Source organism: Grus americana, chromosome 11 (assembly GCF_028858705.1).
Source record: "Grus americana isolate bGruAme1 chromosome 11, bGruAme1.mat, whole genome shotgun sequence".
NCBI lineage: Eukaryota > Metazoa > Chordata > Aves > Gruiformes > Gruidae > Grus > Grus americana.
This window is the reverse complement of record NC_072862.1, coordinates 13,001,169-13,027,230: the sequence shown is the minus strand read 5'-3', so window position 1 is coordinate 13,027,230 and position 26,062 is coordinate 13,001,169. Positions and strand designations below refer to the sequence as shown.

At 51.4% G+C, this 26,062-nt stretch overlaps 1 protein-coding gene across 2 annotated transcripts in view; it reads right to left on the bottom strand.

The window, feature by feature from the left end:
* Positions 1 to 10,615: 10,615 nt before the first annotated feature.
* MCM2 (minichromosome maintenance complex component 2) overlaps positions 10,616 to 26,062 on the bottom strand; it is a 17,054-nt gene continuing 1,607 nt past the window's right edge. Inside the window, exons 1-16 of one of the 2 annotated variants that reach the window (XM_054837842.1) lie at positions 22,996 to 23,105; positions 22,318 to 22,505; positions 21,578 to 21,753; positions 20,658 to 20,921; positions 19,429 to 19,648; positions 18,919 to 19,126; positions 18,079 to 18,213; positions 17,680 to 17,871; positions 16,470 to 16,563; positions 15,685 to 15,935; positions 15,314 to 15,440; positions 15,004 to 15,116; positions 14,625 to 14,867; positions 13,666 to 13,848; positions 12,526 to 12,681; positions 10,616 to 11,626 (exon numbers count right to left, since the gene is read on the bottom strand). In XM_054837842.1, coding sequence (XP_054693817.1) covers positions 11,516 to 11,626; positions 12,526 to 12,681; positions 13,666 to 13,848; positions 14,625 to 14,867; positions 15,004 to 15,116; positions 15,314 to 15,440; positions 15,685 to 15,935; positions 16,470 to 16,563; positions 17,680 to 17,871; positions 18,079 to 18,213; positions 18,919 to 19,126; positions 19,429 to 19,648; positions 20,658 to 20,921; positions 21,578 to 21,753; positions 22,318 to 22,505; positions 22,996 to 23,001 — 2,667 coding nt within the window. In that variant the 5' untranslated portion in view covers positions 23,002 to 23,105 and the 3' untranslated portion in view covers positions 10,616 to 11,515. Of the gene's footprint in view, positions 11,627 to 12,525; positions 12,682 to 13,665; positions 13,849 to 14,624; positions 14,868 to 15,003; positions 15,117 to 15,313; positions 15,441 to 15,684; positions 15,936 to 16,469; positions 16,564 to 17,679; positions 17,872 to 18,078; positions 18,214 to 18,918; positions 19,127 to 19,428; positions 19,649 to 20,657; positions 20,922 to 21,577; positions 21,754 to 22,317; positions 22,506 to 22,995; positions 23,106 to 26,062 lie in introns of those variants that run through there. The other variant, XM_054837843.1, reaches the window with a different exon arrangement.

The window sequence follows — 26,062 nt, the reverse complement described above, 5'->3', positions numbered from 1 at the left end:
CCGGCCGTGGGTGATCAGCCCCCGCGGCGGGAAGGCGGGAGCCGCCGAACCCCGCCGGTGACGCCCCCCTCCGCCGGGCGGGGCGGGGGCAGGAGCCGAGGCCCCCCAGGAAGGCAGCTCCGTGTCAGCCCAAACATCAGAGCCCTGATAGGAGCGGCCCCCAGACCCTTAGCATCCGTCTTCTGACCTTTCCTCGGGTGCCCATGGCCCACACAGCCAGCGCTCCTCCATCGCCCCTCAGCTACCGCCTCACTTCATAACCTGGAAAAACTTTTGCCCTGGGGCGACTTCATTTCCCCAACTCTGGAGGTCATCTGGTCCAACACCCCCACTGAAGCAGGTTACCTACAGCCAGGTGCCCAGGACCATGGCCAGACGGCTTCTGAGTATCTCCAAGGCTGGAGACTCCACAACCTCTCTGGGCAACTTGTGCCAGCGCTTGGTCACCCTGAAGTGTTTCCTGATGTTCAGAGGGAACCTCCTGCGTTTCAGTTTGTGCCCACTGCCTCTGGTCCTGTCACTGGGCACCACTGGAAACAGCCTGGCTCTGTCTTCTTTGCACCCTCCCTTGAGGTATTTCTAGACATTGATAAGGGCCCCCTCGAGCCTTCTCTTCTCCAGGCTAAAAATCAGTCCCAGCTCTACCAGCCTTTTCCTATATGTGAGATGCTCCAATCCCTTAATCACCTCTGTGGCTCTTTGTTGGACTGTCTCCAATATGTCCATGCCTCTTTCACTGGGGAGCCCAGCACCAGACAGAGCACTCCAGGTGTGGCCTCACCAGCGCTGTAGATGGGAAGGATCACCTCCCTCGACCTGCTGGCAATGCTTCGCCTAATGCAGCCCATGGTACCATTAGCCTTCTTTATGGCAAAGGCAGATGGCTGGCTCATGTTCAATTTGGTGTCCACCAAAACCTCCAGGTCCTTTTCTGTCAAGCTGCCTTCCAACTGGGTGGCCCCGGCATATATTGGTGCATGAGATTGTTTCTTCACAGGTGCAGCATTTTGAATGTCTTGTTGAACTTCATGACGTCCTTGTCAGCCCATTTCTCCAGCCTGTCAAGGTCCCTCTGGATGGCAGCTTGACCTTCTGGTTTATCAGCCATTCCTCCCAGTTTTGTGTCATCAGCAAACTAGCTGAGGGTATACTCTGCCCCATCATCCAGATCATTAGTGAAGATGTTAAAGAGGACTATACCCACCGAAAGGCTGCCTTTGACCTTCACATCCCCAACGAGCCCCTCATTGTTGGCGAGTATGAAGTCCAGCAGAGCATCTGTTCTTGTAGGCTACTTTATCACTTGGAGGAGGAAGTTATTGTTAATACACTTCAGGAACCTCCTGGATTGCTTATGTCCTGCTGTGTTGTCACTCCAGCAGATATTGGGGTAGAGCACATCCGGCTTCTCTTCAGTCTTGAGGGAGGGAACTTATTTTGTAGTTTTAAGTCCTTAGGGGGGAGGAACCTTCCTCTTGGTGTCAGAAGCTTCCATCCTTCACGTTCTCCAGAGGCTGCACTTACCTAAATATTAGGGGTGAACACTGCCTGCTTCGCTACTTCAGTTGAGGGGCTCTTCAAGCTGTTTGTCTCAGAGAAGATCCCATCTATCTCCCCTTCACCTTCCCTGATGCTGCGCAGCCTGCTCACTTCCTCCTGTAACTCCTCCACCTGGTGGCACAGCCCCTCCAAGAGAGCCCACCTCCCCCAGGACAGAGGGCCATTTCTCCTGGCATGGCCGAGATGCCCCAGGCACTGGCTGCAGCCGGGGGCTCGGAGGGCTGCGTCCGCCATCTGAAGCTGGGTCTGCGGCCAAGCCTCTGCCCTAGCAGGGACAGCCGCCCCTACACCTGCTGGGGAAACCATCCTGTGGCCTGTCACCACCGCAGCCGAGACTGTCACAGTGACACTGCTTCAACCGGTGCCCCCTTCTTTGTGCCCTTCTGCACAAACTGCTGCGTCTGTATGTACAAAATAAAAAATTAAAAAAAAAAAAAGACAAAAGATGTTACAGCGCAGCAGTTCTTGGATTTGTAGCTCTTAGAGCAGTTCTCTGTTTTGGCGGCTCGCACAAAGAAACAGGCTGAATATCATGCTGAAAATCATTATTACAGCAACCAGGCCAACTGCTCCAATTATATTCAGTTCCAAATTAAACACATCTTCAGTGGCCTCAGGGCACGACATTACAGTAGATGACTCAAGCAAGGTCTTTGGCAGACAGGTGTCCAAGAAATGAGGCTCAACAGGTCCTGTAATACCACAGCAGGTGAGAGGGATCACTCGCCGCCTCCCCCCGGTCCAGCCCCTCTCACCAGCGGGATGAGCTGCAGCCTTCCCGCTTCCCTCTCCCAGGCGTCCAGCGTCTGCCACCTCAGAGGAGCTGTGCAGCTCCTGGTCCAGCCCTGGCCAAATATCTGAGACCCCTGGTCAAGCCCTGAGCATCACAATGCTGCGAACACGGTGTGACTCCAAACAAAGGACCCAAAACCAGATCGGTCCCTTTCCATTAGGCATTCAGCTCATGTTTTCAAGCTTTCCTCAACAGCAGCTGCTAGGAGCCTTCCTCTTTGGTTTGAAAACAATTTTCTCTTGTCACACAACTCCAGGAGGGCAGGAGATGCTGAAATCCAACATGGCAAGCTCCGAGTGAGGAGACAGCCACGCTGCCGTGGCCTCGTGTCTTTGCACTTGCAGTGTTCGCACCAGGTGCCCAGTGCTCTAAGTCTCCCATATGGCATGTCGCTGAGATGACAGGACATAGGTCTGAGGGTGATCAGGATTTTAAATTCAAATGTTCTTATCTCCCAAATAAATCTTCATTAAAAATATTCTTGATCTTTTTTTTTTTCCTATAAGAATTGAACTTTTTTTGGTTGAAGAGTGAATCTCCTGAAAAAAAAAAAAAAATGATAGTATTTTTTTTCTGGCATGAACTTGCTGCTTTTCAACAACTAAAGAAAGGTGCCATGTGCCAAAGCCCGCTGACCCCTCTAGTGAATCAAACAGCCAAGCGAGGGTACTTGCTTTTATGGGTAGTGACCTTCACGGCTCCTACCAGCGCACCACTGGCACACGTCACCCCTTCGTGCCATTGCCTGCCTCTTTTTGCCAGCTCTTTCCTTCCATCATCTGCTCCCGTGCAGCAGCTACCCCGAGCGTGACAAGGGCAGGTAACAGACTGGCTGCACCCGTTACCCGACGCGGCAAGGCAAAGCCGACAGGCTCGAACCCAAGTACTCGCTTTTAGCTTCTTTTGGACCACGTCCTTCCAGCGCTCTGAAAGCCCTTTTTATCCCAGAATCAATGCAGCCCCTAGCCCCCACGGAGCAGGAAATGCAGCAGGAACTACGGAGCTGTCGCTTACCCATTAGATGAGATAAAAACACTTCAGTGCACTCAGATTCTAATCCAGGCATGGCGTTTAATGAATGCTCTTGTCATTTTTCACTTTGCTGCTGGTAATTTGGCTGTCTTAGCATGCAGGTGGCTGACTACAAGTGGGTAACTAAAAGCCTTTCAGATCTCCTGACCCTGCCACATCCAGCTCCCGAATCTTAGAAACTGAATCCAGTGTCTGCAGCAGCCTAATCACATCAAAGAAAGCGCAAAAAACACTCTTGTGTATTACACGGCCTCGAATCAGAGGGAAGGAAACCACACGAGCATGGCAGTGAGCACACTTTCTATGAGGCTCATGGTGCTCCCTGGATTTATTTTGACATTACACATCGGTCACAGACTGAACAACAAAGGGGGAGTATGAAAAGAGAAGATACATCTTAGACAAGAAGATTAAATAAAATTAGTGGCAACATCGATCAGCCAGGTCAACGCTGCCAGTGGAGCAGAAAACGGCCAGCAGAGATGGGCAGCACCAGTTCTCTTTAAAACCAGCGTGAACTTAAACCCAGCACAGTCCTTGTTGTCTTCATTTTATGCTCCCTGGAATAGGTACGGCTGGCTTGGCTCTCTTCTGCTTTATTGACAACTTTATAGGCAACTTTATTGACAACTTGTCATTTCTCATTTGATCTCCTCCAGCCTCCCTACCTGGTGTATATTCTCCAACAATGTTCAGAGCACTGGTAAAAGGGGCTTTACAATTGCACTAAATGCTTTTTTATAGCTGCTTCAAAGCTGTTCAGAGTTTTTTCTCAGTATTACCATTATCTGTGCTTTTCTGTTCTTCCCCCAAATTGTTCAATTTCACAGTTACGTCTCTTCAGCAGAATCAGAAAGCAAGCGTGTATTTTAGGCTGGCAAAACCGAAAATCCTTCTGCCGTCTCCCCCTGTAAGTTACCATAACAGCTTTTGCCTTCAGGAAATTCAGCCAGCTTTCCCATTTCAATTTAAGGGTCACATTTCTTTCCAAGATACTTGCAAACAAATACTACCGAGGCAGAGGAATGAGGTGATAACTAAGGGAAAGAATTTGGTGCCTAGGACTTGTTAACTAAAAAAAAATTAACCACAAAGTCTAATCTCAACAGAAATGTAACTTACTTTGAAATTCCAGTTAAAAAAAAAAAAAGGAACACATTCACTTGAAATATGCTGGTGAGATGTTTTATTCTCCTAAATACAGCAAAACTGAATCCACCTACAAAGGTGAGTGTGATCTATTGCCCTTGCGCAGCATAGCAAGAAAATAAACAACAAGCAAAACAAATAAGCAGTCAGATGTCAAGTTCTTGCAGTGTTAGAAAATGCAAGATGTCACTAGCACCAGGAAAAAGCTTTAACCCTTCTTCCTTTGCACACTGGTATTTGGCCAGACAAGGGAAAGTGATCTGTGCCCAGTGTTAGATCAGAAGGAAAAATCCTGCTCTCAGACTCTGTCCCGTTACCTCGATCACTGGCTCTTTGGGACAGATGGGGTGACGCACCCTGCAGTTTAACCCCAATTTCTATGAAGCTGTACAGCCTTTTGGCATCTCACCCCCCCGAAAGAGGAAAGCTGCCCAGCCCCTCCTTCCTTAGGCACAAGGAAAGATTTAACCTCTCCCTCGTTCCAGCATACATGAATTTACTTCAGAGCCTCCGACAAGCTTTATGTAAGCTTATTTGCTGACTTAGCATTTTTAATGCTGGGATGCTGTGAAACATTTTGACTGTACCGAGCAGGGGCGGGCACCCGCTCTATTCTTGCGTAGCCCAGGCACGCAGCCGTTCTCTGGGCAAAACGCACAGCTTCTGCTCTCATCCAAAATCCTGCTGGGGAAGACGTATAATAAACACTTCAAAAGGAGTGACCTGGAACAATTAATGCCTTCCAGGATACGCTGTAATTAGAAGGGAACAGAATCTGCTCTATTTAGAGCCCAGGAGCAGTGAGCAAAGTTTTCTGTATCGTTCTGAGCCTTTCTCCATCTCCCTGCACCAGCTCGCTCCCTTTGGGGGAAGGGCATGCCGCCCACCTGGGGCCGTGACCGGCCCTGCTTGTTTCCCATCCCCTGCTGTAAGGTGCAGTGGAAGAGCAAGCACAAGTTGTGCTTCACTTTTCCAGTTTCCACGTGCCCCTGCTGCTGCCTCCCATCCCCGAAGCTTTACATTTCTCTCCTCGCTAAAGTGGAGTTGAGTGCTGCATTAATAGCCATGCCATTCTCCCGCAGGAGGCTCTGACAGCAAACCTCAGCGGAGTCCTAGAGGGCAGAGGAAAACAAAGCGATATTGAATTTGATTAAGGGGCCAGACTAACCTTTAACGGAGCCACCTGGGGCGAGGAAGCAGACAGCTCTGCAGCTGAAAGCCCAAGCAGGTTTCCTCATAGCCCAGAGGACAGGGCTCCACGCTCAAGAGGATCAGCAGCCCAGTCACATTGCTCTGTTGGAGCTAGCGTGCAGAGGGATGGTCACAGCTTCTGCTTGCCTGAGGGGCAACCACTGAGCTCCCAGCCAGGAAGGAGAAAGGACTACATCTCTTGTAGATTATTCATGTCATTTAAGCTGGGCTGCTGTCCAGCACAACTTGGAGAACCCCCTCATCTCTGTGTTGAGCTCATCACCTCAGACCCTAAGCAGAGACCAAATGCCCTTCTGGAAGGGATGGGAAATCTGCAGAAATGTAGATGTCACGAGGACAGGCAAACCTCAGACCTTCTGAAGCTTTTTACTAGGGCAGAAGGAAAAACAGGCTAAAGCCCAGTAGAGCCAGGAGGTTGGTGACAAGGTACAAGAGTTTTGGTCTCAGCTCTGCCTGTTTTAGAGGTATGACCCAAGCCCAAATAAGTGACCACCAAGCCCTTGCTATGCAGGGTTTGAGGAGTGCACATCAGGGAGCTGAGCACAATAACAACCAGCAGGACAGGCCCCCCAGTACCCCAGGCAGATGAGCAGAACAGCTGAAGGATATCAGCCAGAAGTCCAGCTCCTCAGAGAAGCTCATGGTGATGAAGCCAGTCCAGCATCAAACTAGGAAGTCAGCCCATAGGTCAGAGTCAAGGTCTGGTAGATGGCAACTATCATCAGACACTGTCCAGTGAACACTTGGCAGCTCCACAGCAGTAGAAGAGGGCCAAGGGTCAGGTCAGCAATCTATGGGTCACAACCCAAAGCAATAGGGACTGTGCCCAAACACAGTGAACCAGAAACCAGCAGTCCCCTCTCATAGCTCAGACAGGCACTAAGGGCCCCAGGCTGAGCTTAAATAGAGGACCTGGGCCACAGGTGTGAGTAATTAGGGCAATTAAGGTCTATTAGTCCCCTCTGAGCCCTGACAATATAAGCTTCCCTCCTTGTGTAGTGGCTTGGGAAGAGCTGTCTGAAGGGGATGTCTATCCTGTAGTGAGCAAAGCAGCCTCATGGGGAGGAACCCAGAGGTGGGTTGTGGGTTACATCTTTCCTTGCTAAACTGAAATGCTCCATGCTATCTTCAGAGAATTTCCTGGGTTCTTAAATGCTGACTAAGCTGGGGTGTGGGTGTCTCCAGAGCAGTAGGAGCAGTCAGTATTGGAAGCGGGTTGGTGTGTGTTGACTCTGAGGAGAGGCGTGTACTGGCTCATAGGGACTACTGGTGTTCCTATCTATGTGTCCCCATGTGGTTTGATGGGATTGAAGCTCCTCAGCATCTTTTACACGGGACAGTTACTTTCATGTTTCCCTGAGCACTAGATAACCCAGAGAAGAAACTTGGTGCTTCCCCTGTGTTCCCCCCACAGCCTCACCTCATCTCTAGAGGGAAGTGACTTGCAAGATGAACAGAAAAGAGCACAACCCCCTTCCCAGGAGCTTTTGCTCTAAAGATGTAGAGCTCAGCAGCCCCTTGAGGCTTCTCACAGCCGTTTAGTTGTGGCTGAGGAGCATGCTAGATGGCTGGATTTGTTGGCAGACCAGTGCTCCATGATAATGGAGACACTAAATCAGTTGTGGCAGCAAGAACTGCATAATAGATGCAAAATATGGCAGAAGCCTGATCCAATTTTGGCTCTGCCTTGTTAAGTGGAAAAGTATTTTAAGAGATGGAAAAATACTAGGAAGTTCAGAGTGCATCCTCCCTGCAGCATGGCATGAGGGGTAGCTGTCTGCAGTGATTCACCTCTACCTGCAGATACACATCTTCTGTAAACATATTCCCATACTGCCTTCACAGCTCAGCGATCACATGCTGGAATTCAGCTATTCAGGTCAGTTGAGGTTAGCAAGGACAGAGCCATACCTGAAACAGCCCTCCTGGTTGAACTGCAGCTGGTTGGCCTCCTCTGACACTATCCAACACAACTGCTACATCCTGAGCACAGTTACACTGGGAAAGTTCTTGTCAACGCATTTCCAGACAGCTCTTTAGTAAACACACAGGAGATGGACAGAGCGGGTTCCAGCCGAGGTCTAGCATGGGAGAAAGTGAAATGCTGCCAGTCCAGAAATTCTGCATATGCTAATTTTTTCCAAGTGGCTCTGGCATTAATTTGAGGGAAAAAATGTATTACTGGAGGTAGAACTTCCCCTACTCAGGGGGCATCTGCCATTTGATAAGCAGGCTGAGAAACAGCCACTAGCACACTGGATACAACCCTGGACTTGCAGATATAGCGTGTTGGTTTATGATCACGATAAAGGCAGAAGCTATCAAGACGTGAAACTCTGTCAGTAGGTAGGGAAGAGCTTGAAGGAAGGGGAGGGAGGTTGTCTCCTTTTTTCCAGATCACATACCCTCACGTGTTAGATGGTTATCCGCAGGCACCTGCTCATGTACGCCAAGCAGGCATGTATGCATTACGTTTATGCATCTATATGCGCTCCATGCTGGGCTAAGGTCAAACAGCTTTCTATGAGATGCAGAGCGCCATGGTGTTCTCTCAGGAGTATGTGCACGGCATGTTCTGGATCAGGATCTGGCCCATCATGCCCTTTTCAAAATCAGGATGCTCTTCCAAGCCAGTCTCACCCAGCATTTGTCAACAACCACTATCCCAAGGGGTAATGACCGCTAGAAGGGACACTACTTGGCTTCATAAAGCCCCATCTGCTTTGCAAGGAGCACCCTCATCATCTTCCATCCGAGCCCAGGCACGGCCTGCTGTGGACAAAGCTCACCTCCCCAAGACTCTTGCTTTTGCCCCAGGTTGTCAGAGATGCCGTGCAATGTTCAAATCACAGCAGCAAGAAGCCAAGTGCTTGAGCTTGGCTAAACTCAGGGTTGTCAGGGGAGCAACTCCTTGTTTCATGAGAGCGCGGCTTGGCTTGCCGACCTCCAGAGCCCTGCAGTAAAATCCTTGCTACGTTCAGCTGGAACATGCCCCCTGGCAAGACGGTCCCTGTTCAAAGCAGCATCCGTTTTCACCCCTGTCCGGACCAGACACCTGATGCTGTCAACAGCCAAAGCCTGCTCCAGGGAACCTGAAAAGCTCAGTGGCCGTGAGAGGAGGAACATGCCTTCAGACTGGCATTAACACTCCACTGAGCAGCTGATGCCAACATTAGCAAGGGCGCAGCTGCAAGAATTCATTGCTCTGCTGGATGCAGGCAACACGAGGTTGGGAAGGCATAACTGCCTTTGTAGTGAGGATTCAGGAGGAGGTAGAGTGAGCAAAGTGATAAGCGGACTCCAGCAACAGCACCTCTGTTGTCACCGCTCACACCGTGTGCCAGGTGAGGTGGGACCAGAGCATGGAGGCAGGAGCAAGTTGTAGGACAAAACTGAAGGGTGACTGTCAACAGCCCTGTCCAGTGGCAGGGCAAAGAGCTGGGACAATGAGGAGTCCTGCTCTGCTCCTGTGTATTCTCTCATGGTTTGTGGTGACATGCTTGGCCATGTATTTAACTCTGTGTAGGTCACTACAGGCATAGCAGAGGCTTCATTCACAAGGTTGCAAGCATTTAGGAAGCATTTTGTACTTGTCCAGTGCAACACAAAGCCTTTTTCATCTCCCACACTCAACATTCATCCCCACAACACACAACTTCAGTTTGCTTGACGAGCTTGTTGCATCCCTTGTTACCGCTGGTTTTGCGATCTCAGGGCCGGCGCTTTCCCCAGCGAGGTACGTGGGTTCCCACAGAGCTGGGCACAGCTTGCAAGTGCTGGCAGCTGCTCTCCCCAGGGACGGCCTCTGCCCCTGGCCTCTGGCGTTAGGAGGTGAGGTAACAGCTCCGTGCCCAGCCCCGAGGAACCACGCTGGCCTTGCCCTGCGGTTCCAGCACGCTGCAGCTCTGCCATCCCCAGCGCAGACCTGACCCAGGCACGCATTCAGGGGGCAAAGGGCTGGCTCAGGCAGGGAAGGCACGCCAGGAAAGTGTCTCTAGGGGCTGCCTGTGGAAAGCCCTGGTAGACAGCGACTCAGTGGGAAGGAAAAAAACCAGCCAAAACAGTTAAACAAATACAGAGGAGGGAGCTGGCAGACAGCAAAGGCAACATGCAGAGCCAGTTTCAGGCTGAGAGTCATGTGCTAAGCCCCCAGCAGGGTTCGAGCACTGCTAGCTCCCGAGTAACAACCAGGCTGAGAGGACACACACACATCACCATGACAAACCCCACGGTGTCAACAGCCAGGGACACGTCTGCTTGGCCAGCGCAGAATTGCAGCAGCCAGCTCACAAATTCTCTTGAGCACAGGCAGGAGGAGGCTGGAGACGCCTTACGGTCCCGTAAGCCTGGCCAGGCAAAGCACATTCACTACAGACCTCAGCTGCGTCTCGGAGAGGGTTTGCTGCTTCTCCCAGGCTGGAATCCAAGTGGCAGCCAAGACAGGAGTGGCAAAGGAAGGGAGGTGGGAGATACATACTGTGACGGCACAGTCTCAAGATGATACTAACGTTTACAGGAGAGTCCCACAGAGGGGTCCGTGCTCCCACAAGCAGGCAAGACAGGGAAGGAGTAACTGCAGGCAGGCCCTGGATGGGAACTGCAGCATTCACGACACTGTCCTGTGGACAACCATGTCCTGGTATCTACCCACAGCGAGGACATGCAATAGCTGAGACCAGCACTGGCAGTTCCCACTAACTTGAAGAGCAAATGCAGGATGTGTTTGTACCCAAATCCAACCCCACAAACTGATGAGCAGGGGGTCCAGCATCCAGGTTGCTCAGGTATGCACTTCCTTCCCCCCGTGGCTGCAGCAGTTCCCAAAAGAGGAAACACAAAAGTATTGAAAAACAAATGTATTCAAAATGCATACAGTAAGAAAATTGCATGTGAACACCAAGCCCATCCCGTCCTCTCTGAACACTTCCAGCTCAGGGCTCCTCCATTGCTAGCCCCAAAATAGCACCATGGGTACTTCACCCTCAACAAACGACTGTGAGAGATGTTCAGTTTAGGTGCCAGCACTTCAATCCAGCCATAGAGTCACATCAGCTGAGAGCTGCACAGAGATAACACCCCGTAAGGCAGGGGAAGCCCCTTCCCTAAGGCTCCTGGACACTCCCCGGCACGTACTGAAGGAGCTTGCACTGCCCACACAGATCACCACTAATATTAGGAATAGTTATGTTTTATTTCAGTTCTCATCTCCATCCCCCCCTCCTTGCAGAAACCAAGCACAAGGTCAACCCACGTGGGCACCTGGGGAAATGTCAAGTGTCGGGCGCAAAGGCCTGGAGCCGAGAGGCTGGCTGGTTCACGGAGAGTTGAAAGCAATCTCAATTATCACCCAGCAGGCTGCACAGTCGCCAGAGATGGGAAAAGAGAATCCCTGAGGGTGCTTGCAATCCAAGGGGCATGGATAAGGCAGACAAATGCTTTTTGAATGCTCCCACTCAGTCTCTCCTGCAGATGAGCCCATAACAACTAGCGACAAACAAACAGCAAGCATGCAATTCTCTCCCTGTTGTGCTTAGCTACAAGGCAAAACAGTGAACGAAGTTACTAAACTGACTTGGCTGGACATCTAACTACTTAACTCTGTTTTATTTACAAGGTCTTCAGCAGTTCAGTGCTCCCTTAATCCATAAGGCACAAAGCAAGCAAGAGAACGTGCAGCCTAGTCCCTCTGGATCTCTGTAGCGTTCCTGGGAGGGCTGCAGGACGGAGGTCACATCTCACAGGAGCACGTGGCGGACCCCGCTGCCAGCCTCAGAACTGCTGGACAATCAGCTTCCGCTTCACATCCCGACTGAACCTGTTCATCTTGAACACTTCGCTGTCGTAGAAGGCAGAGAGGTTGTGGATGTTGATCTGCCGAGCCTGGGAGAAGGAGGGAGGGGAGAGGTAAATGTTTATTTAAAAAAAAATAAGAACCATGTGGTTTTCCATAGCAGAGGCCACATAAAATTTGACAGTCAGCAATCTTTGCTCTGCTCAGCAGGAATCAGAACTGCAGTAGCAGGGGAGACTGCAGGTCAGGAAGAAGGAGCATTGGCAGAGCTGAGCTGAGCAAAGAGAGGGTGCTGGCTCAGCATCTGCCTGCTCTCAACTCGTCCTTTTACTTCCACTAGAGCTAGAATGTAACTACTATCCAAAAGCCCCTAATAGCTCACCCAGTGGGAGACAGTTTTGCAGGAGACCTCTGACTGGGGGTGGTCACACTGGCAGCACCAAGCTGTGGCTCTGGAAATCGTGATTCTGCACGTTTGATGCAAGGAGCAGAAAAGCAGCAACCCAGGAATCAAATACTGCTTTAGTGCCAAGAAAGGTCAATACTTTGTACAGAAAGGGTGAGTCAGGAGCGCAGCCCCTGGAGCAAGATGAGGATGCATTAAGGAAGAGGAGGGTGAGCCTCGGGAGGGATTGGGAAAGTTCATACAGAGATATTTCTGGGTTTTGTTTCTGCAAATGCAGGTGCCAGGGAACTTGTGTTCTCATTCACCTGCAAAGCACCAGCTGTACTGCAGGATTTATCACTCCAACCCCAAAGCTTTATGGGGGTGCATGAGAATGGAGGGGGAAGAATATGGCACTTCTAGACAAGAGTGGAGCAGAGACAGATGAGACAGTCCTGCTTCTGGGTTAAATTGATTAACAACTGTCCTTTTCTGGTATCATAACTCAGAAAGGGAAATTACAAGTCTGAGAACACCTCTGGTTCTGAGGCTGCAGAGAACAGGAACCAACCCCAGAGAAGGCTGGTTACGATAAGCCTGTACCTTATCCACCAGGTCCTTCTCCGGGACTTCTATGGTGTCTTGCTGGGCCCCATAGCGGTTTCTCTGGTACATCACCTGCTCTGCGACCAGCTGCTTCAGGATGAACAGCAGCAGCTCGTTGTTGTCTCGCTTGAATGAAAGGTAGCGGGAGAAGGTCTGGGAGGAAGATGAGATGAGCCGAGAGGGTCAGGAACCGGAGTGATGCGCTGCAGGTCTCCCATGCCCAACACCAACCAACCCCCTCCTCCCACAGAGCACAAGGGGAACCCAATGACATGCTGTCACCTGCACCCTTAGCGTCTCTTAAGGGACTTCAAGCCTTGCCAAGCTGCCACCTGCACATGCAGTTAAAACACAGCACCGTGACAGCCACAACACCCCTCTGCCAGCTGCTCTTACACCCATTACAAATCTCTGGAGGGGCCCTGGAGCCTCTCGGGGGCTGGAAGTGCAGTGCTGTGGAGGTGTGCTGCCCACGGGGGAAGCGGCCCTGGGAGGGCTGGCCCTGGGGAAGGTGTAGAGCAGCTTCCCTTAACCCAGACCATCCCGTGCCTCCCCAGCAGACGCTCACACTTGGCTGGCTGTGAGCAGCCAAAGAGAGAGGCCACGAGTCGTCCAGACTGAGGGCAGACACTCGGAGTGGATAAATGCCAGGCTGTGGCCAGCCAAGAGCTGTTCGGAGCCAGCCCCTGCCACTCGGAGAAAAGGGCAGGCTGCGCACTAAGCCACAGCGAATGCTGCCCTGTGGTGAACTGTCCCCTGAGGAGCCCTAGGACAAACGTGAAAAAGCTGTCTGCCTGCTCGGGTTCCATCACCTGGCGGCAGCAGCAGTGGGAGCCCTGAGCCAAATTAGCAGGGAAGGCATGAAAAAGAAGAGAGATGCGGCAGTGCTTGGGGCACGCTTCCTTCTCAGCCCCAACAAAAACACTGCCCCACCACAGACTAACGAAGGGCAGTCACATAGCAGTGCCTTCAGACTCGCAGTACTCCACTGACACGGGCTCAGGGCCTGGCTCTGCAGGACAGACCCCTGCGGAGCCTGAAGGGTCTCCTCCCACAGCCAGGGCAGGGCAAGGCGGCTGCAGTCGAACCCACAGGGTCTGGGGCGCAGCTGCAGCCCTCGGCTCAGCCGGTGCCCACCTTGCGCATGCTCCGCATGACGCTGAACTTCTGCGTGTCGATGAAGCTCTCCAGCATCACCCGGATGGCCATGTTGACGTCATCCTCCACCACATAGTCCCGCAGGTGCATGCGGGCGTGAGCCTCGGCCATCCGGATCATGGACTCAATGTGACGCACTGTGATGGGGATGCTGCCGGTTGCCTAAGAGGAGAGAGGAGGAGGTAACTCCTTAGTGAAAGGTGAAAGATAAAAGACACGGGGCAAGACAGGTGGCTTCTGGCCCAGGAGCTACTTCACAGCGCAGGGAGCTGCTCCTGGACCCCTGAGGACTGTCAGGCTGAGGAGGCTCTGCCACCTGCTGGCACGTCTGCACAGAGTGGTACGGGCTCCCCCTCGCATCGCTCAAGGGGATGCTACGCGGGGTCCCTCTTTGCCACTGTTCGGTGCCTTTCCAGGAACAGCAATCCTGTTTTCTCCAGCAACTTTTACGAGTTAAAGAAACAAAAAGCCAATTAAAAAAGAAAAGATATAGTTTTCCCAAGCTCCAAAAATCTCCCTCTGACCTCAATAAATTCCTCTTCCACTTTGAAAGCATGAAACGAGCCTGAGAGATCCCACAGACAAAAGAGAAAAGCATTTCTCCACAGAAACGGCTCCCTGTAACGTACCAGGAGCACGTGGGTCTGAGTGAACACAACGGCTCCTGTGGGCCTGCCAGACTGGGTGACAATAAGGACTTTGGCATGGCAGGCACTAGTACGTGTGCCCAGTCCATCAGTCACAGATCACCAACAGGCAAGACTCTGCATTTAGATGAAGAATCATCTGTTCAGCAGACACTGCACGATCTGCCCGTCTCTCACAAAACAGTGGCACAGGCTTTTGTGACAGGAACGGCAAGAATGTCTCAACATATGCTGGAGCAGTCTCAGGCTCATTTGCATTCTAGGTACATACTTCTTGCCCCCTTTCCTCACCATAGACTCTTTCCTGAGGTCACTGTACATCCGGGCCACCTTGTCCTGGTCCATCTGGTTGAGTTTGGGGTGGACCTTCTCTTTGGCATAGATGATGTATTTCCTCAGGATCTCCTGGGGAATGGGTTCAACGCCGTATGTGTTGGGAAGAATGACCTCATTGGCATCACCATTCACTACCTCCTTGCTACCTGGGTGGTGCTTGACATGGCTGCCAACAACAAACCGGGCAAGCATTTCATCCTACAAGAGAGCAGTGGACGAACAGACACTGAAGACACTCACTGGAGAGCAAAACTCAGTAGACAACTGCAGCTGAGCCTCCCAACAGCAGCATCACAAGCCCAGCACACACTCGGATTCATAGCACAGCTTGTACCTGCACAGGGTCCACTGTGTCTCTCACCACGCACAGGATATCAAATCGAGAGATGATGGGCTCTGTCAGGTCTACATTCTCCGAGAAGGTTAACGATGGGTCATAGCGCCCACCTAGATCATAGAGACAAAGCTCAAAGTCAAACACAGGCTCCAGGGCTGAAGCTTTGCAGCAAGCAAAGACCTCCTGCACAGAGAGACTTTACTACTTGCTTGATCTGGAGAAACCAGGCAGAGGGAGAGGAAGCTATGCCACAGTTCTCATGACAGCACGACTCATGCTGGAGGTCCTGTGGTCTCTCAGCACTTACCTATGGGATTGGCAGCAGCGATAACGGTGCAGCGGGCTTGCAAGGACGTGACAATGCCTGCTTTGGAGATGGAAATGCTTTGCTGCTCCATGGCTTCGTGGATGCTGGTCCTATCTTGATCATTCATCTATGAGAAAGCAGGAATGACAAACTGAATCTATGTCTTTACCCAACGCCCAGCACACCATGGGGAATCAGGTCCTGATGCTCTGAAAAAGCAGCAAACTGCACTGTGGACCAGTAAGGGCAAACTGCAGGAGTGTCCTTCAGCTGGGAGATGGCACCATGAGTTATAGTGTCTCCTCATCGCAGAGGTTGCAGCCAGTCCCTCCACAGCTAATCCTTCTCACAGAGATGAAGCTAGGCCTTACCTTGTCGAATTCATCGATCAGGCAGACACCTCTGTCAGCCAGCACGAGGGCTCCTGCCTCCAAAGTCCACTCCTTGCTGACCGGGTGCCTCTGGACATAGGCTGTGAGGCCCACAGCAGAAGCACCCTGGCCAGTGGTGAAGATTGCTCTGCTAGACGCCTTCTCTATGTATTTAAGAAACTGTGATTTTGCAGTACCAGGGTCTCCGCACAGAAGCACGTTGATGTCACCACGGACTTTGTGTTTGCCACCTACAACAGTAATGGGAGAGAGACACGTTGGCAGCTGAGCACATAGCTTAATAGCAACCCTGCCCTGAACACCACAAAGCCGAAGGGAAGGCAAAGATTAGGCAGGGAGAACACTTCACAGGGAAGTTGAGGGAAAAACAAAGTCAGCTTTGGAGGTGGTCACATGTATAAAAAAGCATTTCTAACCTTGCTGAACACATCCTTCTAAGAAGGAGATGGTAACAGATCAGGACACCAAAAGGCCAAACCTCTGAAGGGGCATCAAACACGACCTCCTAGAGGAGGAGGGATAAAAACCTGCCCAGGTTTGCAGCAGGAGCTGTTTTCAGTCTTAGCGTTTCCACTGTCACACCAGAGTTTTCAGTGAGATAAAAGCAGCCAGTTCCCTCACAGACATCCCTCAGTCTGTTACCTCATCTGTCACCAAGACACGCAGACAACTCTAACCACTCTCATTGCAACACCACAGACAAACCCGGATCCATTTGCCTTCCACTGAGTGAAGCGGACACAAGTGACACAAGTGATACCCACCTGGGTTCTTGGGCTCTCCACCAAAGAGAGCCAAAGCCAAACCCCTCTTGATATCTTCATGCCCATAAATAGATGGGGCAATGCTGGCAAAAATCTGAAAGGAAAACCAGAGGAGTTGTTCAGGGAATACCACTTCCCAATCTGGGCAGAATTTGGCATGAAAATCAGCAAGGGGCTGTTATCTACAGTTACCCTGACAATACTGCTGCCTTCAAAGAGTCTTTTATTATCCATGGTGAGGGGGCTTTTTCAAAGGTAATTACCCACCCAGAGTCCCCTAAAGGTGCTTCGCAAAAATGGTGCTGTTGGGGCACAACAGATTGTGTAGTCTGGTGCTGGAAGCTGTTACCACCTCCACACTCCTGTTGCACACGAAGTACACCGCAGTGGCTGTTATCGGCTGTTGCAAAGCTGGAGACCTTGATTTGAGACTTACTGCACATGATAGCAGTTGGATGGGTAACGCTGCACATGAATTGTCATCATGGTCAAATATTATGACAACTGGCTTATTTTCTCAAGGCTATTCTGATAATAGCCTGATGCTGGAGACTACTGACTTGAAAACAGTCCTGGCTCAACTGAAGCTGCTCCACCCGCTGGGAACAGCAGTCGACATAAAACCAGCATGACCAAGGCAAGAGAGTGAAGTCCCCATATTACAGAGCTTAAGCCTGACCTGAGTGAGGTGGAACATGCACCAAACCAGGCGCTTTGTTCTTTCAAGTCTTGGATTCAGGTGTTAGCATGCAGAGAGAAGCAAAGCCAAGATCTCTACCACAGCTTAAGCTAAGTAATAACATCTCCTCAAAAGGACTGGAAATGCAAGCATTGGTCCCTCAGAACAGTTTCCTCAGTTTGCTGTCAAGATATGGGGAGGAAAAAACAATGATCAGATATAAGCAGTGGCTGAGTGCCTCTCACCCATCTTCCAGCCTTGTTGTGATATGGAAGACTCAGAGAAGGAAGAGGAGAAACAGAAAATTTGACCCCCAAAAGTACAAGGAAAGTTTCTTATTTCCTTTCCCCATAAGTTACTCTCATCAACAGCTGTCTGAGAGCTACAGAAGACTACTCGGAGGGAACTGGGATTTCTAAAAGTTTCTTTAACTGGTTTAGCCAGCTGACACCTTTCATCACTTTCGCATCCAGCTGCCAGGTGATGGCAAGCTATCAACTGGAAAAGAAGGGATGTCTGAGGCTGACCCACCTTCTCCCCAATTTGCTCATCCTTGGACAGACCCACAATCACTTTCACATCTTCATCAGTCAGTTCTCCGATAGCCAGCTTGTTGTCCTTCTTGGCGATGTGGTTGGCCAGGATCACGGTTGCAAACACCGGGAACCCGTTGGCAGTATTCAAGGACCCATCGTAGTTGTTGTGGTAGATCCCCGTTAGCTCCTGGAAATCGGGAGATGGTATGTCAGTGCCTACGCAGTACAAAACCACCCCCTTTTCCATTTTAAGACACCAGTCTCAAAAGTAGCTGCCCAAATGCATCTGAGGACAATCCCTCCCCACATGCCCACAGATGTTCCCATGATGTCATTGTCAGAGTTTAAAAATGCTCTGTGCTCACCCCATACTTGAGTTCAACAATGTACTCACAATCTCATCCCCTGGCTTGCAGATGTCAACCAAATCAGCGAGGAGAATGGCATCCTTGGAGCGGGGCAGCCTGCCAGCAGCGACCTTCCCAGGGCTCTCCTGGATTTTGATGCGCTGATAGTTCTGATAGACTGTCTGCAGCAACAAAATAAAAGTTACCCGGCAAGTCTGGCAGGCATCAGCACAGCCGATGCTTTTCAAAGGCATCTCACCAGAGAAGGTCAATTCAAAGATTTACTATATTTTGGTTAGAAAACTATGGGCATTAAAGGATGGAGGTTGTGAGGAGCAATTCCAGGGTGTGATAGACAACAATGGGGACAGGAAAGCACTTTGCCACATCTCACCACTGTGTTTCAGCCACCAGTGTTTGTCCACCCAAATACTGTACTCCTGGGAGGAGGATGCTCCACATGTGATGGTTAAAGATATCAAAGCAAAGAATGAAAGTCAAAAGCTCCACATCAATGATTCTGCTACTGTCCTCTCCTTTCCTTAGTTGGCAGATCAAGAAACACTGACCTAACTTGGGAAGGAGGAGAGTTGGACAGTCTGTGTCTGCATTTCTACAATATGGGTAGGTAACTGTGTACCACAGAGATGACTGTGGCAAAGATTCAGCCCAAATACTTAAAATGAAGCAGTAAATGACTTTTGGCTGCTAAATTGGGCAGATTCAGATCAAGAGCTCAAATAGACAAGACCTATCTTCTCAGACCTCTCTCCCAGCACCAAGCATCTTCAAAGCGTGGGAGGCCAGGCAGGGCTGGGAGGAACAGGCAGTGTAGCAGCCTGGGCAGGATGAACAGACAGCCCCATCCAGGCAAGCACATCTCTTACCTCTTCCATGTTGATTTCAAAGGGGCCAAGAGACTGACACTCCGGACAGGAACCAGGTTTCACCTCCTGGTTCTGGGACTGGAAGAAGGGTCCCAGGATGAAGCTGCACTTGCTGCAGTTGTATTTGACCATGCTGAGCTGAGGCAGGACCCCCGTGCAACTCGTCACCACTCCGCTGGTCCGGATTAACTGATTCAAGTGCAGTTGCCTGAGGACAGACAGAGAGACGCTCGATGCCTGTAGAGCACAGAAGGCAGAACACCCTACAGAACTATTCTTGCTATAAGGCACAGCTCCCAAAGGCCTAGTAAGAAACAGCTGTCAGTAGGAGTTTTCTCGCAATGTACCTTTGGGGACACTGGAAGTTCATCCTTAATCTGACTTCTTTCCTGTAATAAGCTCAGTCATCCTGTTGGACTTATCTAGAGCTTCAGCTTGCAGACTAGATCTCCTGAGCACCCCAAAGCCTGCTGCACGCCCCAAGCCACTGCTGGTAATTCTGCTGCTTACCTGAGCGACCGCAACTCTTCCACCAGAGGGAGGTGGGAGATACGGACATGGATCTCCTGAGCAATACGATCATATTTGGGGTACATGGCCAACACCACTTCCTTGGCTGCTTCATCAAAAATCTTGAGCATTTCTGCTGGGGCCTCAGGCAGAAAGTAGGCAAGGACATGTTCCTGGGCTGCCAGATCCTCATAGTTCACCACCAGACTCTCTCTGTTCTCTTAAGAAAAAGATGGAGTCAATTGTATTTTCAACCTGTTCACTCCTCAAGGAGTCTGCAAAAGATAGCCAGAACAGACAAGCCTGCATCCTGCATCCTGCAGACGTCTGTGCTTTCCCTGAAAAGATATTTAGATGTCAACAATTTGAAAATGGGTGGAAAATTCTTTTTAATTTATTTCTCTGACATATTCTTCATCAGTACCAAACATGTGACTGTTCCTCTCCAGTTCAGCACAGATGCCTCCCAGGCTCAGTGTTCCTGAGACTCAAAAGCCTCAGCCCAACACACAACTCTCCCACGGACCTCCAAGAACCAGAGGTTAATAGAAGAGACAACTGTGCCGAATGGCACGTGTCTTATGTTCCTGGAAAGGGACAAGACAAATGCCTTTTATTTCCTACCTGTGTAACATTGACCCTGATCCACTACTCAAGCTTCTGGAGGTTCTGCCTCAATATAATGAAGAAATACGAACAACTGCACTTACATGAGCTGTTCCTAGATGTGACAATTTCTGCTTTTAAAATTATCAATGACAGCCTTAATGACTGCTTCTTCTGGCAGTGCCTAGCCAGAAAACTAGGCTGCAACACTGACACGGTTTTCAAATTCACAAAGTCTGTTTGTGTCCCCTTGCTGGATAATCTGGTTTCCAGTGTGAGAAAGTAACAAGCACAGACAGCAAGCAATTGTTGTCTCTTTCAGGTCGCAAGCTTGCAGACCACTGTCTGCTGCCCCACATATTCTTTTGCTAGCATTTCTATGATATGAATATTAATGAGTAGCAGACACCAGGGGCCTTCTAATTAGTCAGCCAGATTCAAAGAAGATAGTAGACATGCTTCCATTATTCATTTATCTCCATCAGCATCAGAGTTTTCTTAAAGTGCTGACTCAATGTCTGGGAAAAACAGGGCAGGCAGAAAAAATCCACCTATGGACTGGATCACTGCAAAATACCGAGACCCACATAAAGACGAGAGAGCCTCTCATCACCCGGACCTACCTTTGCACATGTCGCTTATCCTCTCTTTGAAGACATTGTGCCCATGGTCATCCACATGGGTCTTCAGGAAGTTCTTGAAGCGGTGGTAGATCTCAAGCCGGGGAGCTGCCATGGAAACCCACTCCCTCACCGAATGCCCTTTCATGTCTTCCAGATTCTCAATGCTCTCAATCATGTCTTCATCTTCCTCTTCCATGCCGTCAGCAGCTCGTTCTGCCAGCCGCCTCTTCCGTGAAGGACGGTCTTCATCTTCATCGTCACTATCTAAGGGTTGGGAGGAAAAATTGTTAAAGAGTTGGGATTCCCGTTCCCACTTTTTGGATTAGTCACAGTTGGATCGCACAGGCTGTGGAAGCAAAGATACCAGAGCCTGGGATACAAACCAAGAATCATCCCAGGCCCAGCCTAAATCCAGTTCTAGCCTGGCTCCCACATCTTCCATAACGTAGCTAAAGACTTTATGGGGGTGAATAAGAAGATTTGTATGCAACAGCATACAGTCACATCCATTAATGCACTGAGGGAGGAAGGCTGAGAAATGGGCTTCCATCAAAAGCCCTCCCATCCAGCCCACAGAAGTCTCTACAGGAACACCAACACCAACAAACTCCACAGCATACGCTCAGTAGAATCCCAAACCCTTGACACAGGCCCAGGATCCTGACTTTGTTTCAGCAGCAAACGTGTAACCAGAAGAACACATCAAACAAGCTCCTTGGAAGCCCAAATCAAAGGGATTATGCACTGGGGAGTCCAGCCAAGCCCACAGCCAGGGATTTCACCGAGAGCCCAAATACACTGGAGCTCCAGGGACCTCTCTGTTATGCCGACGGCAAGAGTCCAGCTCCCCAGAAAGGGCTGAGTTACAGTCAACCACACAGGGATCAGCAGCCCACTCGGTACAGCTCATCTCCACCTACCGTAAAGCAGCCCCCTCCTCATGCGGCCCATGCCCTGCTCCAGCTCACGGTCTCGCTGCCTCATTACTCGCTCTGCGGCTTCCCGCTGGCTGGCGGTCAGCTCCTCCACATCTTCGCTGTCCAAGGCCAGGCCCTCTGCTTCATAGACATCCAGCTCGGGGATGGGGCGGTAGTCCCTAGCACACACACATTGCGCTGAATCAGGTCGGGCTCCGAAAGGCGTTTCTGCAGCCCTTCTCTGGCTACTGCTCTGTAAGTCGTTCTGCAGCAAGACTGAACGCGTGGAGCAAGAAGGCACTTCACAGCGGAAGGGTCCAGCACCATAGTTATGAATGCCAGCACTCAAGCCTTCGTATTGTAAAGTTCACCAGCTCGCGGGCAGGCCTGGCTGAGTGACAAAACACTAAGATGTACGCCCGCAGGAGCAAGGAGCTGGGCTGGGTGCACATCACGCATCCAGGGAGATCTGGTTTACCCACACTGGATCATGACGGCACTTTGCTCCCAGCTTGCAATTTGCTCAGTTCTTCCAGGACTCAAATGACACCATATGCTGACCCTTCTCCACCGTCCAGCAGCTCTTCAGCCCCCGCACCTCAGCTACCAGCACAGCGGAGGGATGCCACCACGGCTGAGAGCCCCCTCGTCCCCCAGGTCACCGGCTGCACTGACATCCCGTTAGCAAAACCCTGTCCTCTGACACAACCCCTCCAGAAGCTGGCTCCCACCGGTTTCCTTACCTTTCCATCCCTTCCCCGATGAGCTCTTCTCCTTCTTCCTCCTCTTCGGGGAACCCCTCGGTCCCCAGGAGCCCTTCGGACTCATCCTCGAAGGGCGGCAGGTCCCGGCCGGGGCTGGACGTGAAGGCATCGCCCCGCCGTGAGCTGCGCAGGGGGCTGGTGGCCGCCGCCTGCGACTCGGAGGAGTCCTGCGAGGGCAGAGGGAGAGGGTGAGGGGCCGCGGGGGGAGAGGGGAGGCAGTGCTTCCAGGAACCGCTGCAGTGAGGGCGGCGGTCAGAAGGGGCCATGGATCAGCGATGAGTCCTCTTTCCCGGTGGGGGGAAATATTAAAATAATTAGCTCTCCTTGCAAATGACAACGGCAATGCATGGAGGAGCAGGGGCGGGGGGGAACCATCCTCAGAGCCCAGAGCAGCCGGAGCGGAGGAGAAGGGCTCCGATCCCGCCCCGGTTCTCTTCTCCGGTGCAGGGCACGTGGGAAACTTCCCACGGCATTTGGGGTGTCCCCGGCGAGCGCGCCCCCATTCACCCACCTCCCCGAAATCCCCTCTGGATCCCGCGCGACCGTGACCGCAGTGCCAAGACGCCTCCGGCGGGGAGGAACCCAGGTCTGCACCCCGCGGGAGCAGCACCCCAACTCGCACCGCACCGCTCGGCTGCCCCGGCCCCGGCTGCTCACCGCCATCGCTGCCGCGTCTTCCTGCCCAGCCGGATTCCGCGCGAAAACAGACCCACGTGGTCAGCAAAAGCGCGCGAAAGCGCATGAATAATGGATAGCCTCGGCGGCGGGCCCCGCCCCTCACATGCATATGCATGAGGCGATGGGCGGGGGCTACGGCCACGGCCACGGCCCCGGCCCCGGCCCGGCCAAGGGGGCTCGGGCAGCAGTGGCAAACTTTGGTAAATTTTGGCAAACGTTCGGGCATTTCCCCCTGGGCTCGAGGGGTCCCCTCCTGCCGGGACTCGAATCACGGGAGAGATGCCACTGCAAATTCCTGTGTCCATGTTCTCATCTCTGCCTCTTCTGCAGCTAAAATCAGGTCTGGCTGGACGAGGTTTGCCACCTACCCACGGGAGAGCCGTCTGAGTCACCTTTATTCAGGTTCACAGTAAAACTACAAGACGTGGGAAGCGGGTTCTGGCATTTGGGTTTTTTGGTGTGAGTCCACATGTAATAACAGTACATACAGGGGAGCTAATCGGAGCAGTTCTGAAGAACAGACGTGTGTTGCTTGGTGCAGCGAACAATGCCATTTAGGAGAGGAACTGAAGAAGAGCCCCTGTCCCATAGAAACTGGAAAAGGAATTTACAGAGACAAAACAAGCAGCGCGCTGATGTTTGACGAGGAGGTGAAACACTTCTGTTCCAGGCCACAGGCTCTTGCATAACCGTAGGTGGCTTGGAGTTTGGAGATCTGTCTTCTCTGAAGGGTTTCTGACCACTGTTTAGTATCAGGCTATTTCTGCTCTTGGCCGCACTCAGGTGTGGGACAGTAACCCTGAAACAGGAGATGCCAGAAGCAAAAGTGACTGAGGAGGCAGCTGACAATCATGGACCTGAAATGGCTCTTCCAGGCGCCCCGCTGGATGATTCAGCCTGGTACGAATATAGCAAAGCAGGAGCATCACGATATAAATAGGAGAGTGGCTCAGCCTCATCTATGTGACACATGACGGGGAGCTGGCTGGTGCTTGAGTGAAACAGGTACAGGGACCCCCCAAGAGATGCCCCTGCCTGTAGGTTCCTATAGACCACCATGGCTTAAAGGAAGGCAGCACAGGACCTGCGTAAGGTGGTGCTGTCTGACGAGGCCCAGGTGACACGCTGTGATGAACCTGCCTCACCACAGGGTGCCACTGTCTCTCCAGGCACTGGACAGCTGGACGCACAGCTTTTCTGTCTGTCTTTCCCAGAAGACCATGGACCGTGTCCATGTTTTCACCACTCCCTTCGGGTGCCAGCTACAAGTGGTCCTGTGCTTGAGCTGGGGTGTTCAGTCTCTTTGGGAAGAGCTGAGGTTGGGCTGCTAAAAGCATCCCTAAAATCAGGGATCTGTTGTGCATGGGACAGGGCTCCTTCTGCTGTGCTAGAGATGATGCACCGGGGCATGCGAGAGGGCTGAGATGCAGACAGGGCCTGGACAGCTCACTGGGGTGAACACAGCTGAGCACCAAACTCCTGAGCATCAAAACATGCCACTAGGATTTTGCAGACTGGTGGCTTACAGCACAGGAGAAGCCCTGGGAACTGCATTCCCTGTGAAAAGAAGGGCAGGGACATGGCAGTACAGCCCAAATGCTGCAAATTTATGCCTAATACTAGAAATCGCTTGGTTGGTAGAGCAGCTCTGAAAGAAGACAGGCACATCTGTCTCTGCAGTTGCCCAGCACCTGAACAGCAAAGCAGTTTCACATAAGAAGTAATACCCTGTCTAGCAGACTAAGCTAATAAAAGCTGGAAGAGTATTGTAGAGAGATAAAATGTCCTAGAAGAGTGGAATTTGGTGACGATATGAGGGCATAATGCAGTCCTGGAAACCACGACTGCACCTTCTGCCTCCGAAGCCTGAAAGGTGGGCGAGATTGCCAAAAGACAGCAGACTGCAGCAGGTTTAGCACCAAGTGTCCGCTTTCCTTGGGGCCCTCAAGGTTACACCAAGGCTGCTTCAGGCTGGCAACGCCAAATGGCACAGCGAGGACAAAGGGAGTGAGCTCTGCCATATTTATGCACTGGACGGAGAAGATGGCACAGAGAGCAGCAGCTCTCGGCTGAAGCAGGAGGACGTGTGCAGGAAGCAGACAGGGCAGGAGGTGGGAAGAGCAGAGTTACGTTTGCACAGACCGTATTTTGGCTGAAAATACAAGGGAAACATAAACGTGGATTCCCCACCACTTGCGTTTCACATAAGCAGTGAGGAAGGCAGGATCTAAAGCATCACGGTCTTTATGGTGACTGCTGCCTGGAGATAGCTTTTGGATCTCATGTCCCAAGTGCTCGGCTCTGGAGTGAATCAGATGGAAAAAGCAGGTGGATGGAAAGCAAAATCTCTCCTTCTGACACAGTTATGTGGGAGGTAACATGTTCAATTAGCGCCTGAAGCTACAAGTGAGGAGACATGGATTTTACTCCTGGCTCTGTTACAAAGGCACATTTTAGGCAGAAGCACTCTACCTCTCTTTAAACAGAAACGTCCCTCCTATAACTCAGAGATGTTGGTGCCTGCTGAGCCTTTGAGCTCGGCATAGAACGTGTCAAAAATTGCAACATATCATTAACCTGAACGACAGTGTGAGAAGAGAGAAACTAAGGACCGGCTTCTCCAGATGTCATTCCAAAGGCATGACACCAGCATAACAACCTGGTTCACCCCAGTGGAAAATCAGAGGAATAGGGCTGAGGCAGGCAACACAGCCTCAGGGTCTGCCCCCTCCATGAGGCTGCAGCAAAGTTGGAAAATTAAACCCGAGAAGAGGATCAAGCAGACTTAAGTTGAGAAAGATGTATGTGTGGGGTGGGCCTGAAACACTCTGTGCATGCTGTTTGCTTGAGCAGGACATGCAAACTTGCTCAATATAGGGATTTTCTAAAGAGGTGTAGGCCTTGTACAGCAAATTTCAGCTTAGCAAAAGCCTTGGATTCCTACAGAAGCAATCCCTAGAGCCCCAGGTGAGCCCCAGGGAGAAAACCACACCAGGATTTATCCTCCAGTCCTTGAAATGACTCATAACAAGCATCCCCCTTGAAA